General features: G+C 35.6%; 1 protein-coding gene across 1 annotated transcript in view; it reads left to right on the forward strand.

Annotated features, from left to right (window-relative positions):
- SLC25A21 (solute carrier family 25 member 21) overlaps positions 1-20002 on the forward strand; it is a 257460-nt gene that overhangs the window by 229363 nt on the left and 8095 nt on the right. The window contains exons 5-7 of the mRNA XM_035326974.1: positions 4910-4969; positions 6753-6860; positions 11818-11982. Of these exons, the coding sequence (XP_035182865.1) occupies positions 4910-4969; positions 6753-6860; positions 11818-11982 (333 nt within the window). The remainder of the gene's footprint in view (positions 1-4909; positions 4970-6752; positions 6861-11817; positions 11983-20002) is intronic.

The following is a 20002-nucleotide window of genomic DNA, read 5'->3' on the forward strand; positions in this document are numbered from 1 at the left end:
TTCCAGCATATCTGTAGTTAAAGTACAACCCCAACTATGATTTCTCTCCTACCATCCTGAGTCATTCAAAAATCATGAGTCACTTTCTCTTACTCATATTGATTAAGTTGGCTTAAACCCCACAATATTCAATATAATTGTTGAATCATAAAAACATTTAAGTTGAGAGAGATCTCTGTGTGTGTCATCTGGAGCCGTGCTCAAAGCATGGCTGACTTCAGGTTAGAGTATGTTGCTCAGGTACCTTGTCTAGCTGAGTTCTGAAAATCTTCAAGAATGAAGAGTCTGTAGCCTCTCTGTGCTCCCGCTCTAGTGCTTAATTGCTCTCACTGTAAAGAATTTTGCCATATATCCAATCCAAATTTCCTCTGTTACAACTTTGCCTATTGCCTCTTGTGCCTTTGTTGTGGACCTCTGAGAAGCTTCTGACTTTGTCCTCTCTTGTAACCCTGCTTTGTATGGTGAAAGACAAGAATTAGATCCCCTTAGCCTTCATATCTTCAGGATAAACAAATTAATTTCTCTCAGCCTCCTTTTGTACGTCATAAGCTCACAACTTCTTAAATGTTTTACTGGTGCTCCCTTAGTGGGATGCTTTCTACTTAATTCTTGAACATTTACTTGAGGGCCCAGTATTTTTTCTGAAATACTGAGAATCAGATTTAAATGCTAAACATGCTTTTAAATAAATCATTGAATTATTTAATTCTTTACACTTTTATTTTAAATTTTATGGTGTTCCAAAGACACCAAAAGGACTTCAAGTTATCTTGAGATATCAGCTATATTTTACATTCCAATGATTCAGTGGCAGGATAGGGCATTATAGTTAAGTGATTTTAAGTTCCTGGATACTGAAGCTATTTAATGTCAGGTGTTATCTGCCAGCACAATTTCTAACATCCAAAGTGGAGTTTGAATCTATGCTTTGCCCTGAAGAGAATTCAGCTTGGTTAAAATTTTCACTAACCTTCTTTGGATATGAATGTGAAACAATAGTGGAAAGTCACTGCTTTCTCTGGTTATTCTCCACCTTTTATTCTTCTAATGACTTTCTTCATTTTAACAGGCCTAAATATGTGTCTTGTCTGCTGCCAACCTGACTAGTGAGATTTAGGGTCATGGAGAACTACATCAATGACTATGGCTTTGAGGTCTGAGGAAAAAAAAAAAAAAAAAAAAAAAAAAAAAAGGTAGAGAGGCAATTTCTTAGCCTTGGTTTGTAATGAACTTTTTTGAAAACTTCTAGATAAAGTGTCTTTTATACCTCATGAAAGCGTATAGAGAAGGGGCAAGGCAAATTTTGTATTGAGAAGAAATTTAGTTTTGCTACTGGAATATTGTATTTACGTGGCATGGTTATTTGCTAATGAATATAAATCTGATAAAATGAAGTTACTTAGCCACAGTTATTCAGCTTTAATGTTAAGTGTTGAAGATACAGGTTCACTTTTAGGCAAGTAGGTTCTCATGTCTATCTTCCTATTTTTTTATATTTTTTTTTCTTTATTTCCCTTCTAAAAAAAGAAAGCTGGTATTTCTGGAAGACGAAAAGTCAAAGTTTACAACTTTATATTTGATTGAACTTGGAGGAAAGAAGTGATGATGCCAATACAATGGTTAACAGATGAACTTTTGGGGTAAATTTATATTGTTCTTGCATTCCCAGACATCTTGTTTCAAGCATATATTTTTACCTTAGAGTTATTGAGGCATCTGGTAAGTAGCCTGACTGTTCTCTGTGTATTAAAGTGTATCTTTGCCAGATGGACAACCTTGGTTATTCTATACAGAAAAGCATGTTTAAAATACATTTATTGGGGGATTTTTTTGCACAAATTTGTTAACTTAATACAACTGTAGAGAAAAAGACAAATTACTCTTTTTAAAAACAATTTGGGTATACATATATAATGTAAACCCATATGATATAGCTGGATATTTTTGGCAAAATTGTATGTATACTGGCCACTCGTATACCCAGCAACATTTATATCAATCCTTATATTTGTCTGTTTTCTTTAAAAAATAAATATGAGGCGTAGTTACTATTATGTCATTATTTTATTTACTACTCTAGGAAACTATTGATTTTTAAGGTAAAAATTTTAAGACCAAAAAATTGCTAGGTAATGTATTTCTGCCTTTATTACAACCATTTTACAGATCTGTGACACTATGGGAAACATTAAGGAATACCAGAAATTCCATTAAAGGTTAGGAGGGTAACAATGAGTAGAAAGATGCTGGACAGAGAATAAAGCAAACTTTACCACAATAAGAAATGAAATTCATTTAGAGAAGTAACTCATCTACCTACAATTGACACTTTCCAAAGATTTCCTTTTACTTATAAGTAAAAATAACACAGAAAATTATTACATATTATGGAAGAAGGAATACTTCATTATATTTTAGTTATCCAAGATAGACCTACAGTCTGTCTTTTATTATTGTTGCCAAGGCCAGTACAATGATTTTAAACATATTTGCAAGATGTTTGCATGTTTTGTGTGCAATCTGTACACTGGGCAATTACTATCTAGGCTCTGGTTCTAGGGCCTTTTCTGCAAAATTTTCCACAATACCTATTGATAATAAAAAAGTATATATCCACTGGCCAGAGTATTGGTCCTCCAAGTTTCAGGATTTAACATCTTAATTTTACATTATGGAAGTGTAATACACATTCCCCCCTTTTGTAAATATGGTGTTGTTATCAACTCATTAACATCTATTTCTTTGCTGGTTTTAGCAAGATTCTAGTGACTTTCCAGATGAACCAGGTCTTGACTGAAGAACATTATTGAACTAGCCATAGGATAGGGTTCTAAACAAGTTAAAATGTCAATTTAGTGGTTATTCTATTTCTTTTGGTTTATGGAAAGGATGTTTTATTCTGACAGGTTTGTGATAACTGAGTCTGAGGGACTGAGGATGTCTTCTTTGGATGAGACACAGCATAGGTCTTTCTGATTTGCCCAAAAAATCTATTCCTTTATGTTTCTTAAGATTCCCACATCTCTGTTGGCCTCATTTCCTATTGCCTTTTTCTCATGGTGAAACAGTATGTCACATTCATGGCTAGTTGATATGTGAGTGTTCATGGTCTCATACATGGGAGTGAAATACATAGACTTTCAGTGGATCCCACCTTCATCGGAATCAGCTTGCTCTAAACTAACAAAGTGTTACAGGTTAGCTTTGGAAAGGAGCCAAGAAGGTAAGAGATTTTAGTTTTTTTTTTCTATAAAGGGATGTGACAGCTCTTGCTCCAGTAAATATCCACCTGTGTTTATGCAGTCTTGGTGAAGCTGTGACAGGTTTTTTTTTTTCATGTAATACTGGACATGCCATGTAAAAGCCACTTTCCTTCCGCTCACAAAGTAGTGAATACTTGATAGATAGACAGGACTCACAAATAGTGAGCTTTAGTTCCAGGCCTCATAGTGTTCCTTCTGTGAAAATTACATGAAATAACACTTCCAGTATCTTTAGTTTTCCCTGGAACTCAAATATCTACTCTTTATAACCCACAAGATTTTCTGCTATCCTCATTCCTCATGCTGTAGCCTCTTTTTCATTGCCCTCAGAACTATCCTATGTGCCATCAGCCTGAAGTGCTTTTTCAGTGGCCTCAGCAACATATTTGCTGAATATGAATTAGAAACAAGACGGGCTTCAGGGGTTGTTGCTGTTCATGGCAGCACTGGACTAGAGAGGATATCTTAGGTCAACAAGTCTAGTTCCCTGCTGCTCCATGTTTACCTTTCAGAAATTTATCAAACTCTCTCTAACAAGTGATTAAGAACCCTCCTATTGTATTAGGACCCCACTTCTTTGCCTGTGAGAAAGTTTCATCTTATGTCAAGCTACAATCCACTTATGAGTAGTTTATACTCATTTATACCCACTTTTTTGTTACATCTCTCTCTCCTTGTTTTTTATTCCCTTGCAGCCTCCTTTTTGCTAGACTAAATATGACAAGCATTTTTTCTCTTTCAGTCTTCATTCTTAAAAAAAAAACTTAAATTCTCCTTAGGATCCTGGCAACCGTGTTTTCAATATGCTGTAGTCTGAGTACATCTTTTTTGAACAAGGATGGCCAGGATTGTATTTGAGAGGACATCTTATAATTTATAAAATATCACAAACACGCTTTCTTTTGAAAATACCTTGACTGATGCATCTTAGAGTTTGTGCTTACAGAACAGGAAGTCAGTTGTGAAGGTCTCTCTGCATAAGTCAATGGGAAGCTTGTTACTGACTTCAGTGCTGTCAGGATTATTCTCAACAATCTTCTTGGAAGAACAAAGTTATTAATTTATTCTGCTTCGGTTTTGAGATTTCACAAAAAAAAAAAAAAAAGTATTCTGAAAATTAATGGGTTTTACAGTGAAAAACTATAAAAATCTACAGAATTTCTGTCTTCAAAATCTGCAATTACATTTTTCTCATAAAAAATGTGAAGATGATTGCAATATATTAAGTATGAGGGTGATTTCTGGTGGCCAGTAATAGTATCTGCTACTACACTACTACATTTATACAAGTGTATGAAAATTAGATGTTAGAGGAAAATAATAAATTGGAAACAAGAACTATATGTTGTAAGTGAACTCTTACATAAAACCTTAACTGCATTTATACTGCTGTTGTGCACAATATGCTAATAAAATCAGTTCTGAAGCCTGATAGTCTACTATTGCACATCAAACACGTCTACAGAGCATGAAAAAAAAAAAAAAAAAAAAAAAAAAAAAAAGTAGCTTATGTTTTTTTGCAGAACTTAATGTGGCTACTCAAGATATGAGGTAGTGGAACATCACTGTAGTTTGGTTTTACTAATTTGCATAATTAACTCATTTTTTTTTTTCCCATGCAGTTTCAATCTAACTTTTCTTTACAGTTTTTCACCTTTGAACAATACAAGAAGCTACTAGTATATGCATCATTACCACCAGGACTGGTATGTATCAATGCAACACTTCATGTTCTGATTTAATATTTATATTCTGAACAGTCCCATCTGTTTCTTCCCGTATTAGAAGAAGCCCAAAAATAAAGGGGTCTAGTCAACCAAATCACAGTTTCTCAGAACGGACCTGTCCCTTGAAAACACTGATAACATAATCTGTTAAAATGATAGTTGCATTAATTTTTATATCAAATGCCTTAATAATAATGTCATAAATAAATGTCTTAACATTGTTAAAGTGTTATTGACAGTCACTATGGAAGAGTCTGTATGCAGCTTGACATTTTTCAGTCTTGCAAAATAAAATGTTGAACATTGTCAATATTTTTTAATTAATGTGCTAATATCTCATCCTTAGATGTAAATAGAGAGGCTATTCTCCAGAAAGTGGAAAGAACAGAGATTAGAGTCCTATGGTACACCATCACCTTTTTTGGAGTAAAATATGCTGGAAACTTGTAAACATGCCATAGCTGACCAAAAGCTGTTCCAGTTCATCTAGCAGATGCAGCAGCCCCCAGACTCCCCAGCATTCTTGCACGTTATTTGGTTACTTGGAGGCATTTTTGCCTCTAAAGTAGCCATGGTAGTGAGGGAAAAAATGACTGAGAGGGATTCTGGTCTAAGCTACACAGAATGATTCTAGGTGACTCCACAGAGCTCTCATCAGGACAACTTCTGCTGTTGAAAGAGAGACGCATATATTAGCACCAGCTCCCTGATGGCTTCCTGCTGGTTGATGGTAAAAGGGATAGTTTTGTTCCCATCCTGCACTGGAAATATAGATCTGCTGGTAACATGGTACTACAGCTGGAGGCAAATGTACTATGGATGGAACTTGCTGCTACCCTTCTAATTTACCACTCTGTACCTGAGCTCTCAATATTCCCAGGTCAAAACTCTCTGCATTGACTAAGTTGTTTGTCTTAGTATTGTTCTTTCCTTACCATGTGGTCCTGGGTCTCTTCACAGCCCCTCTGAAAGTTCAGAGACAATAAACTGAGGCAATAAATGTGTAAAGTGATCACAAAAATTAACCTCTGAATTTTCTTAATTGACCTGAATATCTAAACTTCTTTTCTCTTACAAACAAATTCATGTATTTATAAATGCTGTTTCCTGATGGAAAGCAGAGTACTGAATATCAACATTTCTATGGCTTTAATGTGCCATCAGTTTTTAAGTACATGGAGTTAATTCATCCTTGTAGAGAATGCCGACATTTCCATATGTGCCACTTATTCCCATATAAACCTTTTCAGGTTGGATATTTACTTAAGAGGAATTTTCTTCTCCTTATGCAATTTGCTTAAGTACTGCATTATTTGAATTTCTTACATTTCCTTATTTATTTATTTATTTATTTAAAGTTAATGTGTTAATGTTATGTGCTTAGAGCTCTGTGCAGTTTTATTTTTTTCTGGTACTGTGTAACTGCATTTATGCTTTTACTCAGACTCCACCCAAAGTTAACATGAGGGCAATGCTGTTCCATGTTTTCATTATAAATCAATACCACAGTTTTTCTTTTAGCTCAAAAGAGAGTTCATTGACAGTGCTATGACATTTTATTTTGTATTTTTTTGGAATGTGGTTTATGGCTATTGTCATATTGTCTTCATGAACTGTCAGCATCTAATCAAGGGCTAGTGTTGTTTAGTAGTAGTACTGCCACATTACTGAAATCTCTCATTGTATCATTCAGTTTCATAATCTGATATATGGGAAATTTTACTACTTGATTTTTACATATTGATTGATTTAACTTCCCTAGGCATTTGCAGTTGCTGGCTTGGGATCTGGATTAACAGAGGCAGTTGTGGTTAACCCCTTTGAAGTAGTAAAGGTTACCTTACAGACCAATCAGAATGCCTTCACAGAGGTATGAGAATTGTTCCTCTTTTCTTTTTGCTTTATGAAGTGTAATGTACTTCAAAGTTCATATTTAGACTGAAATATCTATACTATAGTGGGTTGATGCAAAAGATTTTCCCACAAGGTTAACATAAATGGAAAAAGGGAGGAGACTCAGTAGATGATGCTGTCAGATATGCATCAAGATGCATAGGGTATTGTCAGTTGAGTCAGCATTTCCACTGTAGATATCCTGTGCCTACAGTACAATTCCTCCACTCCAGAGTAGCCAGCAGGGTAGCACTGTGAGGAATTGTCATCCACAAGTACAATTCTGAGACCCTTGTACACATTTACTCTGGCAGGCTCCAGACTTCAAGTGAGCACAGAAGATTGCCATAAGACACCAAGGACCTATGCCCTAGGCATGTCTTTTATATTAAAAATGTAGCTGGTAGCTGGAATTTATTTGCGTTATAAATCTTTACATTTCTAGGCACAAAATGGGAAATATAATAAAGCATGGTGATAATTGAAAGCCCCATTTCTCCTCAGAGTTTTATTATTGAAATGTTGTTTTGTTCAAAGTCAGTGTGTAAAACTGACTTTGTCAATGGTTTTGGTTACTGAGCAATGGGAAAAAGATTAAACTGGTAAAGAATGATTCAAGTGTTCACAAGAATGCACCAGTTTCAATTACTTTTAATGCAGAAAATGTTCCAGACAAAAGTGAAGGAGGCAGGCAGTCACACAGTTCCTTCCTTTTTTTTCTCAGTGAATAAGACTAACAAATGACAAATCATCTCTTTCAAAATCTTCTGAGAAATCGGCTCTACCTATTATGGTAAAAGTGCCAAGTCACATAAGCCTGAAAATGTTGGATGGACCCCTGGTGAGGCACGAATTTTCCATATTCTTCTTTTAAGCTTTGTCAGAGCTAATACTTGCATGCCTTGTATCACTCATCTCACAAACTGAACCATTTTGGGGGATGCATAGGATATATCAACTTGCCATTTACATAAGCTGTTTGGGCCACAGTCTTGAGGGACGCTTTGGCAAAATATTGCTGCTAATTTCCAAATGTCATGGAGCAGTTGGCACCAACTGTAACTCCTTCAGAGAAGCATTCTCTTTGAGAATAAATTTTAAAACATTTGGTAAACTTCTGTTAGATTTTCAATGCATGCAAAAGACATGTCAGGTTGCTTTAAGTCTCCAGCCTAGACATTTTTTAATCATCAGCAGCAACACTACTGAAACAAAGAACTAATACTGTACAAGAGTAAAATGGTTGGGATCTTGCAAGGAGAGAGACAAAGCAGGAGAAAGCAGTGCATGAGATGATTTCTTTCTCAGTAAGGTGGTATGAAAATTATGGGCTACTACTCTTTCATCCTGTTTGCTCCTCAGTAAAGCAGGTAGATATTTTTGATCTTTCTGTGTCACGGTTGTGAAGAAACAATATCATTAAAAAACTCTGGTCTTGAATACAAATAAGTGGTATTATATTTTGAGATAACTAGTTCCTGTAAAGTTGCAAGAGATTGATATATCCTTTCTCTTCACACATCTTTTTTTCTCTATTTCAAACTTGTTATAAAGACCATGATGTTTTAATTAGTAGTTTTTATGCAATGAATTTCTTTAATTGCATCAGTCCTTTCCTGGTGACCTTCAAAATACTATGGTAATCACAGTATAGCTGTTCAAAAACTGAGTTGTGTTGTTTAAGTGAAAATTCCTTGAATTTAATTTAAGTGCAAATTTTCATATAATCCAAATCACAATATAGTGTCATACAAATAAAATTTTTAAAGAATGCTATTGGGACTGCACTAGGAACCTAGTTTACACTTAAAATATGGTTGAAAGTGTCTATTTGCCCTAGTGTAAAAAATCCAAGGTACTGAATTTCTTAAATTAGAATTGTGATTAAATCACAGAGATATCAATTTTTAAAATATCTTTTTAAAGGGATTATAATTTTAGAATTTGCAGTAAATCAGGAAAACTCTAGTAGCTTCAGTACCACAATCTCAAGTTCTCGTTAAGAATACATTTAAGGACGTTCCATACTAAACCATGTAAACTCAAGCTTACTGGTAGAAGCACTTGCATGTTATTACAGAGTGTAGAGTAATGGTACACTCATTTCATTACCATACGCTGTTTTTATAAAAGGTTTAAGTATGCACCTATCCCATTGTTCAGCTTTCATATTATATGATGAAACCTAATGCAGGTCACATATTTCTTTGGCTATTGTATTGAAATAATAAATATATCTTGTTTAAAGGAACAAGGAAGAGCATGAACACATAAACCCACACCCAGACTCCTGCACACCCCCAAAGTAAATATTCACACACTACAATGACAGTTGAATTATTCTGTGGTACCAGATCATCTTTCTAGGGCTGATAGGTTTAAAGAGGAAGGCCACAGTAAATCATATTGGCACTTCTGTAATTCAAATTGATACACATAAAAATAACACAACACTTTTTGTTTAAGTAAATTGCTAGAAGTCCCACCACTTTTGTTTGTTTGTTTGTTTGTTTGTTTGTTTTCCTTTCCTTGTAGCCATGGAAAGGCTATAGATACTGGTGATGTGTTTGAAGTCTTCTCACTTTCAATTTGTGATTAATTAAACAAATACGTGTTTCTGCTCTAGGATGAGAAGGCTTTGACTCCAGATTGTGCTGTCTAGGTGTCTGTTAAGTATAAGTCAACAAGTGTCTGAAGTGAGTCAAACTCTGGATGTTTATACAGTGAATTCCTCCTAGTTAGTCATCATAAGGTCCTTCCATCATCAGTACAGAAATATAGACCTTCTCTGGCAAGATCAGCTGATATTTTAGATGTCTGGTAAATTGTTCTCTAGGAGAGCCCTCTCTATTGCTAAAAATGGAGTTTTTTCGAGTAGCTCAGGTGTAGAGCAACCTGATCTAGTGAGTGGCATCCTTGGAAGGATATGGAACTAGATGGATATGGAAGGATAATGGAAGGATAATTGGAACTAGATGATGTTTAAGGTCCATTCCATCCCAAGCTATTCTATGATTCTGTGATTCTAGATGTAGACATTTCAGGCATCTACATTTGGACTGATGAAACCCATCTCTGGTGTACAGCAACTGGCAGGCTTCCCTTGTGAGTCATGAGTAAATCTGTATTTGAGACCAACTTACTATTGAAAGTTGCTGTCTTCAGCTTAAATCACTTTATTCAGGACCACTAGTTATTTTTTAAAGACCTAATTCACACCCCCCCCCCCCCTTTTTTTTTTTCATGAGAAAGGATGTTATTGCTAGTATCTGGACCATGTTCCATTTGGGTATGTACATTTTTAATAGATTCTGATTTGTATACTGGGGAGTAGTTAGAAAAGTAAACTGTAGTAAAATGTGTGCAGAGCATTAAGAGGATAATATTAAAGTATGGAAAAAAAAAAAAAAAAAAAAAAAAAAACAGTGAAACATAGTATTAAAGACTACATTTGTCAGTCACCTAAATAAGCAATCATATGCTGTGTCGGACATAATAGGGATCATTTGGCTGATGGTGTTGATCTACTACAGTGATATTTTGAAATGGAAAGACATTAAACAAATAAGTATATTGAAATTAGCAGTGTTCAGAGCGTTGTAGTCAAAATACTTCTATATTTTCATGTTTGAGAATCCTAGTGGAAGTCATGTTTTGCCTTTCTAATTAAATATTTGGTTACCCAGAGCTAGCTTTATGCATTGGAGAAAATCAAACTCAAGTCAACACCTTTTTGAAAATAACTTTTCTGTAATTCTGCTAAAACAATAGAGGAGACCTTTCAGAAGGGGAGCACCTGATTCTGAGTGTCACATTATACTGTGATACAGATCAAATGTGTATGTAGTCAGGCAGATCCTGTCAGAGGACTTGATCATTACATAAGTGGATCCTGGGGAAGTTTCTTCCTTTCTGGCTTTCATTAAGTAGCAGTAGGCTGACTAAGAGAATTTGTATGCCTTTTGGATGTTATTTTCAAAACAGGATTTCTAAAGTCAATTTCCTAAATCTGTACCTTGGAATGTATATGGGTATTCTGGTTTTCAAAATCTAACTATGATTTTAAGTCAAATACATGCACTAGGAGTGCAAAACAAGGGGTTCAGTTGTGTGGTTTTGGAAAAAAAAATCTACACCTTCTTTTCTAGATTTTCAGTACTCCAATATTAAAGTTAGATGCCTACCTCTATAACAGAAAAACTTTTAACATGTAATCCAGTTTTTAAAAGCTCTGTGTATCCAGTAACTTCTTTAAAAGTTGGTGTTTTATAGCAGAGGTTTGCATTTTTAACAGCATGAAGAACCTGAGGATACAGAAGGATTTCCAGATAATATATATGCGTTTTGTCACCTTTCACCCCTATTCCTAACATTGAATGTGGAACTGCTATTCAACACACATATTTATGTGTGTTGCTGCTCCAATTTGTGTCTCCCAATGACTTGCTTCTCTCGCCATAATGGCTCTCAAATTTCCTGTTCCAGTTCTGTCCTTTCATCACTCCCCCAAAATGCATGTTCTTGTGCCATTGGTTTTACTCTAGAAGCTCTTTTAATCTTCTAATTGTCCAGAATAATTGCTGTATGCTCTAGTTGTGCAAGGGTTTCATCTGTCACAGTCTTACCAGCATAGCTCAGTGATAAAAAAACTACTGCCAAATTCACACATTCAAAGACACAATTTTCTCTGTAAAATTTGATTGATTTTTTAAATTATTGTTTTAAGAGCTTTATTTTTGCTTTAAGGATGTTGTCACCTTTTTTTCTGCAATCAGAAAAGTGATAATTTTTTTTTTAATTAAAATAATTATGGTGAGACTTAAGATAAAATGACAAGAGTTGGCAATGCTGTTTGTCAACAGCATTGAAATGAGGCTGTGGTTATTGTTTTATTTTTCTAATGATCTCTTCCTTCCTTTACTTAACTTGTGTAGCAACCATCTAGCTTTGTTCAAGCTCGGCAGATCATTAAAACCAATGGTTTGGGCCTCCAAGGACTCAACAAAGGTCTTACTGCAACACTGGGCCGTCATGGAGTTTTTAACATGGTTTACTTTGGATTCTACTTCAACATGAAGAACGCTCTTCCAGTCAATAAAGTAAGTTTTTCATACAATGCAAAAGATAAACAGATAAGAGGTTTGGCAATTTATTTAACACTGTATTTTGTGCAAAGCTGTGCAGTGACTAACTAGTGACTGACCTAGCTCTCTGTTTTGCAGAAATCTATAGCATTTTCATGATTAGATTTATGAATCAAAGCAAGGATTTGTACTTGTGACTTTTTAAGCAAAGCTGAGTACAGATAAAACAGTCATGTTTGAATTCCCAATTTTATGAACATCCCTTTCTACCACAGTAGCAGTGTAAAAAGACAGAAATCTGAATGCAGGTGTATTATGCTTATGTTAAGTATGTATGTTTGTTGTTGTTGTTGTTTTGTCAGTGGTGTTTGATTTGTTTGTTTGTTTTTTGTGGTAAACTGGCTTAGAAAAGAAAAAGCAACTTCTAGAACATCTAGAAGTATTCACCAAGTAAGTAGCCAAGCTTGATTAGAAGGCAGAGCTGCAGTACACAGATATCCTGGCCATGTACCGGGCCTATTTACTCATGGCAGTTCAACCTGGTGTTGAAGGATGACAGGTCAGATTTACCCACATGGGAGGGAACCAGACCAAAACAGGACTGACAGGGTCATGCACAGGGACTTTATGTAGTATGCCCTATGATTAAGTTGAAAAAAAAAATAATATAGTTGTAATTGCCCTTGGAGCAATTTTATTCAGTAGTCTTATATTCCTTTATATAATGAAGGAAGCATATCCCTTTATAACAAAGAGAAATTTTATTAATGAAAATATGATAATACTGGAAACTTTCTAAATGGCTGTATGAGCAACATTTAATGGTTTATGAATGACTCCAGTACGTTACTGAATTGTGTTTTCACTAATGTGATTTTTAGATGATGACAGTTAAACAGCCACAGGTGTAATATGTAGTGATATTCATATAAGAAGCTGCAATTTACATCAAAAGGGATCCATTTCTATTCCCAGATGAAGCAACACCTTTTTTTTTCTCTGCTTCTGAGTAGCCTGGTATTTTTGTTGGCAACATTGTATAAATGGAGAAAAGCTCCACTTCTTATTTGCAGATCATTATAGTAAATTGAATTGTTCAAGAGCAGCTAACCCACAAGTTTCTACAAGTTTCTCTTAGTGTATTCAAGCATACTTCACAATATACTTTAATCACACATTCTAAAATCTCAAGGCACAAGTATAGCTTGATACTAAGATAGGAGTAAACACATTTATGCTGATGAAAAGATGAAAAATTGTATTTGCTATGGAGAACACTCAGAACTATGTGCAGATAAAGACAGAGGCTTATATACAATTTCCATAGAAATTCTTAAGTTTCTCTGCATAGTAATTGAAGAATAGTAATAGTATTTGGTATAAGTATTCTTTACTAGTCTTTCAGATTAAAAGAGAGGGAAGGGGGCATCAATTATTATATGATTAGAAAGACTCAGAGCATTATAATCTAAGAGAAATTAGCACTTTGTACAGGTTTTGTATTATACAGAAAGTTGTTAATACCTAGAGCATAAATTTCTATAGACAATGAAAGAGAAATTACTTGAGTGGTGTCAGCTGATGGCCCAGCTGTCCTGTTCATATTGTCAAAAGCAAAATGCAACGTAATCAATGTAGGATTAGATTGCATTAACTGCAGGTAGGTTGAGAGGTTTGCATTGTGCTTGAGCAGTGCAAAATGCTGTGCACAGTGGCTTGCATAGTGGCTACATCTCAGCTAGTAAATCGAGCAGCCTCACTGAAACTCAGTCATCTGTGCTGCTCAGAGTTGCCTGGCACAGCCCTGTCTCAGGCCAGCTAGCACTGCTTCTGGGTATGGCTTAGGAGCTAGTGCAGACAAGGAACCATTCCTAATAGGCAGGTTTCATGCAGGCACTCTGATTTGGCTGGTAATAGCACCTAGTGGCATTAATAAAGTTAATAGGATATTCTAGGCCAACTGGTATCAGTGACATAAACAATTCTCTGTACATACAGACATAGCCAGGAATTCTGACCAAACTCCCATTGAAATTGATGCAAGTCTTACCTTGATTTTAACAGGGGTGTAATTCAGGCCTCAACTGGCTTGTGCTAGCCAACAGTGTGTCACAGGTGTTTGTGTGCACTGAATTTCACCTCAGTGATTGGAAAATATCAGCATCCATCAATATGTTGTGATCTATAACTTAAATCTCCTGTGTCAGGAGGCAAGTGCTAGAGACCAAGAGTTATCAAACCTGTACAACTAATTTGATAGAAGCTGTTTTGCGATTAGTCTGAAAAATATTAGACAGTTATAGCTTTTCATGTTTTCTCACATATTTGATTTCACTACAAAACTTAATTTGTTCACTTTGTATATTTCACCTGAAAACAAAATCTCAAAAGTCAGTCTTGCAATATTGACAAGCATATAAAAATTATGAAATAAGAATACTACACTTGAAGTAATGTTGGCTTTTGATTATGTATCTGCTGTTCACCATCTGTAATGTAAATGGAAAAATGTATGGAAATGTCCGTATGAGCCTTTTAGCTGTCAACAGTGCTAAACTGTGCATTAAATTTGCATCCCAATTAAGGATGTTTGCAGTTTATTTTGCCAAAAACAATAAACTTTTTATGTTGAGTGGTCAAATCATATAAATGACGTGTGGGTTGTAAATGTTCATAATGAATAATTTTTCATATGTTCAGTCTATTCTGCTAAACAGACGATTTACAGCCAACCTCATAATCTGTTTACTGAACATGGAATAAGCCAGGCTTGTTTCAATTGCCACTAATGTATCACCCATAGAGCATTAACAGCTATACATCTGCACTAGCAATCAAATTAGTCTGAAAATTTATACCATCTCGGTTTTATGGCACGTGCTTTTATAGCACACTTCATAGGCTTCCAGCAGCTCTCACTTTTTTTATTTTTATCATAGTTTGGTTTGATGGTAAACTAGTTTCATTAAAACCTTTGCTCACTACCACCTCCAAGTGGCTGTCGTATTTCTTAACAATATGAAAACAACTGCCCGGTAAAAGCCCCCTTTGAATCGTGGCCAGCTGCAAAACTCATTTCAAGTCAGATACTGCTTGCTCCAGCTGCCACAGATGTGCCTCCTATTAAAAGGGCTGCTGCACTGGACAGCAGAAGCTGAGCAATGTGTTGTTTTGTCAGAGAAATGGCTCTAAACTTCTATAGGCAAAGAAGAGATGGGAAAGCAAAAAGGGCTATTCATCTTGTCAAATAAATAAGAATACACAGCACAACTTTATTTTTAGTTGTTTTCAGATCTACACCAATGTAAAAGTTATATGTAGAAACAGACAGTGCAAAGGACATGTGGTGTGACACAGCTGAAAAATAGTAAACCAAGATGATTTAGGAGAAGTCTGCAATATAACAACCTCAGAGCTACCATCAGGTTTCAGGATGACCTGTAAACTAAAAAAAAAAAAAAAAAAAAAAAAAAAAAAGGAGGTAGTGCTGTATCCAGTACAGTGTTACAAGCCACCAGTTGATTTGTACTGTCCAATCTGAGGTGTCCTGTGATTGTTGAAACAACAGCCTGTGTTGTTTAAAAACTTCAGCCCTGGCGATTTTCACCAGAAGATGTTGTATCAAAGGGGGAGAGTCCTTTTCTACCTCACCTGCTCCTGTTCAGTGGTATTCCTGTAGGCAAGACAGATACTACATTTGAGGAAAGGAATCTTTGGTCAAAAGAAACGTGAAGAAGAAACACAAGTTACTTCTGATTTCCTATAGAAATGAGAATAATGATTAAACTAAAACCCATGTTCAACCAAAGCTGGTAGAGAGACACAGACATTTAAATTCTTACAAGACCTACAAATAATCATTTAAAAGGAAGAGCAATCCTACAAGTATGTCTTATGAGTGTTGTAGCTGAGGGAAAATTTAAGTGGGAACTTATGTCTTATCGAACAATGAACTTCATAGGAAAAAGACCAAATAAACCTTAGTCTGAGCTTGCACCTTTCTAGACACAATGTCAATAAGTCATGAGACAAGAACTCATAAGACTTTTTTTTTTTTACTTGTTTCATAACTAATTTTGTAACTAAGACTGGAGATAATAATAGATAGGTACTGGATGCAGGGGGTAAGCAAAAAGATTTCCATTCCTGGTTGCCAGTTTCTGCGTCAAGGAATTTTAAGGGATTTGTACTTAATGTCTAAATGATGCCAAGAAGAGGTGACCTGCTTGTAACCCCAACAGTTTATGAACGGTCTGATGATCTGTGTAGACTGACTCTGTGTGGGAAAGCTGACTGGAGTTATAACAGAAGCCTCACATGAAGTTGTCTGACTTACTCTGCTTTTACCAGTTAGCTGGTGCTTTTCCAGGTGGCAAGAATATTAGGTACCCTCTCTTGGATAAACTGAATGTCCTTGGTAGAGGTGGCTATGGGACTAACAAATAAGATGGTGCTCATGTTTGGGAAGATACAAACCAACAAAAAAAAGTTTGCGAGGAGCCAAAGTGGTTGAGCATGAATTTCTTTTGCTCTTTGGTATTCTTCTTCTAACAATAATCTAAAAAATGTAATGATCAGTAAGAGGAACAAATACAGATGCATCTGCTCTTCTCTTGCTGACTGTACCAACTGAATCTCCAGAATTCTGTACATTTTGAGACTGTTTTTACTGCCTATTTATTTATTTATTTATTGCATCAAAATTCTTTGGTGCAGATGTTTGTTTCAGGAATAAGAGAAGCAGAGGCCTTGACCAAAGGGTCCAAAAGGTTATGGCAAAAGGGTAAATGGTAGATATTACTACCTATAAATCTGGATTAAATTAATAGTTCTATCAGGAAAATGAATTCTGAGGGGGAAAAAAAAAAAAAAAAAAAAGATCACTGAGAGAACTGCAAATTGTTAAATTGTTTGAAATTGTCTACCCTGTAGAGCAGACAGTCATCATGCTCTGGAGACTAGCCAGGACATTTATCCCAGTAGTTGTCACTCATCTTATTATGCTGTCAGACATCTGACAGATGGATTTTAAAAACTTAAATAAATGTCGGCTGCAATGAGATTGCACTCAAGGTAGAATCTGAGATAATACCAGTGTGAAAAGGCACGTTGAATTCAAACAAAGTGCAGCTGTGACTATGCATTTTGAAATGCCTTTCCTGTTCATCAATGTGTTTATTGTTATTATTTCAGCATTTCCTATGCATCTTGATAAAGATCAGAACATCATTATACTAATCAGACAGCAAGATGTAGTTTACAATAAAGAGTTTACTATGTAAATGCATGAGATGCACAAAAGTTCAGGGTGAGTAAAACTAAAATTGTTCATAAAGCTGTGGACAAATCTTGATTCAGTCACAAACAGAAATTGTGACTATTCTTTAAAAGAATCAAAGCATCATGTTACCACAACAGTGACAAGACTTATTTTCACCTTTTTGTTTTCACACTTTATGGGGTCTTGCAGTGGATCTACATCATTTTCTCTTGATTACTGCTGAATCCTGTCTGGAGTTTGCATGCCTCCAAACCACCTGAACACATCCATACCAGCCTCTCCCTCCCTAAGAGCAGAATTTCACAGCCTATCTTCCCAGTGCTCCTCTTGACACTCAGAAGAACCAAGACCATGGCTTTCCTCTGGGATTTGGATCAGTGTCCATGTTTAAAATAACTCATAGCTTCTCACCTGTTCCTTCTTACTTTCCTGAGACCTATCATGCTCTCAGAATCTACTTTGCCTCTCTTTGAATATATCTTCTCTGTCTTGGAAGCTCCCTTTCCTCAGGCATTCATTTCTTCCACTGCCTGTTGCCATTGGAAGCTCTTTTCAGTGGTTAAAATCAATTATCAGGGTGGCTAGAGCAGTTTCTTACAGTCTGTTTTGTTGCCAAAAACTTGATTGTAGTCATTGTAGCCCAGGTAAGATCCTGCGGAACCTCTTAGCTTGCCATAGGAATTCCTATGCTTATTGCACTTCACCCTAGCCAAAATGATCAAGCAGCAACTCTACCCTTTATGCCTCTTCAGGCCCATAATTCCTGGTTGTACCAGGCAGAACGAGCTGGCCAAACCACAGCCTTCTGTCTTTTAAAGTCTTCCTTGCTACACACAGGGAGTTAGATGTGCTGCATATAGTGCAAAGCCTCTCAGCTCTGTTCCTGGCTTCTCCATTGACCTATTATTATGTGACCTTGAGCAAATGCATTTAGATTTAACAACCATTTCAAATTGCTTTAATCTTTTGTGCCAAGTGTAACTCATATATAAAACTAATATTATGGCTAACGTTTTCAAAGGAGTTTAAGAAACTTGACGCAAATATTCCGCTCAAAGTCAGTATTAGTTTCAGGCTAAGTCCTGTAGACTGCTTTGCAAAAATGGCTTAAAATATGATTCCATAGCTATTATTTATTCTTCATGCAAATTGTCACCAATTAGCATTCTCCTTATTTAAAAAGCCCTATTCTTTTATAATGAATTTATCTGTGAGGTGCCCAGAAGTACTAAAACATGATTACAGAAGTATTCTTTCTCATAAAATATATACCTTCAGCAACATAAAAAGAAAAAAAAAAAAAAAAAAAAAAAAAAGTGAAAGGATCTCAAGACAGCTTCAGTTAGGCAAACTCACAGTTACTTTTCTTCTTATATTGTGGGGTTTTGTTTTGTTGTTTTTTGGTGGTTTTGTTTGTTTTGTTTGTTTGTTTTGCTTTAAAATAAGGTTAAAATATACATTTATTTGAGATACATTCTGCCACCTTTACTGGGACTGTACAGTGACTTCATTGGTAGGAGGACAAGGACAAAATGAGTAGTGTTCCTGAGTGTCTTTCCCGTTCAGGTTTCTCAACACTTTTATGCATGCCACTGGACTGTTCACACTATCTGTCTCTGGTTACCACAAGCAATATACTTTAGATACTTTGAGCCGTTCCTTTGAAGGTACCTACTTCTCTGCACTATATATAGTGAGTGGGGTGTTCCACCTTTGATCTTTTGAATTGCACCCAAGATGGGTGTCTAAATCAGTACAAACGTATCAACTAGGGTGAGTATTGTCTATTCTATAGTGATTTTTCTGTTATTCTGGTCAGGAGCCATGGATCAGCATTCTGGTCATGCTCTCCATCAATAATGAATGCACTTGGATTCATGGTGACTAAATTAACTGAATTCTGAACGTACATGCCTTTACCAAATGGTTATATCATTGCTGGATTATTATCTATGCTACTTATTGAATTAAGTGGCCTTCTTTCAGAACAGATGAATATAGTGTGGAAGCATTTGCCTCAGATCAAAGACTTCAACAGAGGTTTTGACAAAGTGCCTAGCTGATAAACAAGTCAATAAAGAGGTACGGAAAGGAAAGCCTGTGGCTTTGGAAAATGAAACTGATAAATTAAAAGTATCTCCAGTGGGTGACACTCTTGTACATGGGTGTGCATGTGATAGATTTAGGGTTAGAATTTTCTGTTGCTAGAAATCATGGAATATAAAAGAAAGAATTAAGCAGCATGTGATTTAAGATTTAAATTTACAAAGTCTCCACTTATTTCAAAGTGTTATAATAGGAGTAATGAAATATAAAAAGCAGAGATATAATATCTCAAATTTTCTTCTTCCAAACAAAGCATGCAGCGAGGCATGCATAGATATGGCATTTATTAGTGATGCCTACTTCTCTATTTTTGATGGCCGGTTATACTCACAGGGCAAGGACTCAAGTGTATAGGAAATGTGATTGTGAAGAACATGCTAAAAAGGTAAGAGGATCAGAAATTACATTATCCAACCACAACAAAGTTATTCCATTAGGAAAAAGCAAACTGGTTGTTCATTTCCATGAGATATAATGTACTGTGGTGTGTCACCATCTAAAATCATGCTTCTGTTGTACTTCATATTCTACTCATACTACAGAAAAGTTACTTTTGCCTAAAACCAAAACTTTATATTTTTTCCTCTAGTTCTGTCACTTATGAAAGCAAGGGAAGATTGTCAGAATATTTTTCTTTAATGTACCAAA

Source organism: Oxyura jamaicensis, chromosome 5 (genome assembly GCF_011077185.1).
Source record: "Oxyura jamaicensis isolate SHBP4307 breed ruddy duck chromosome 5, BPBGC_Ojam_1.0, whole genome shotgun sequence".
NCBI lineage: Eukaryota > Metazoa > Chordata > Aves > Anseriformes > Anatidae > Oxyura > Oxyura jamaicensis.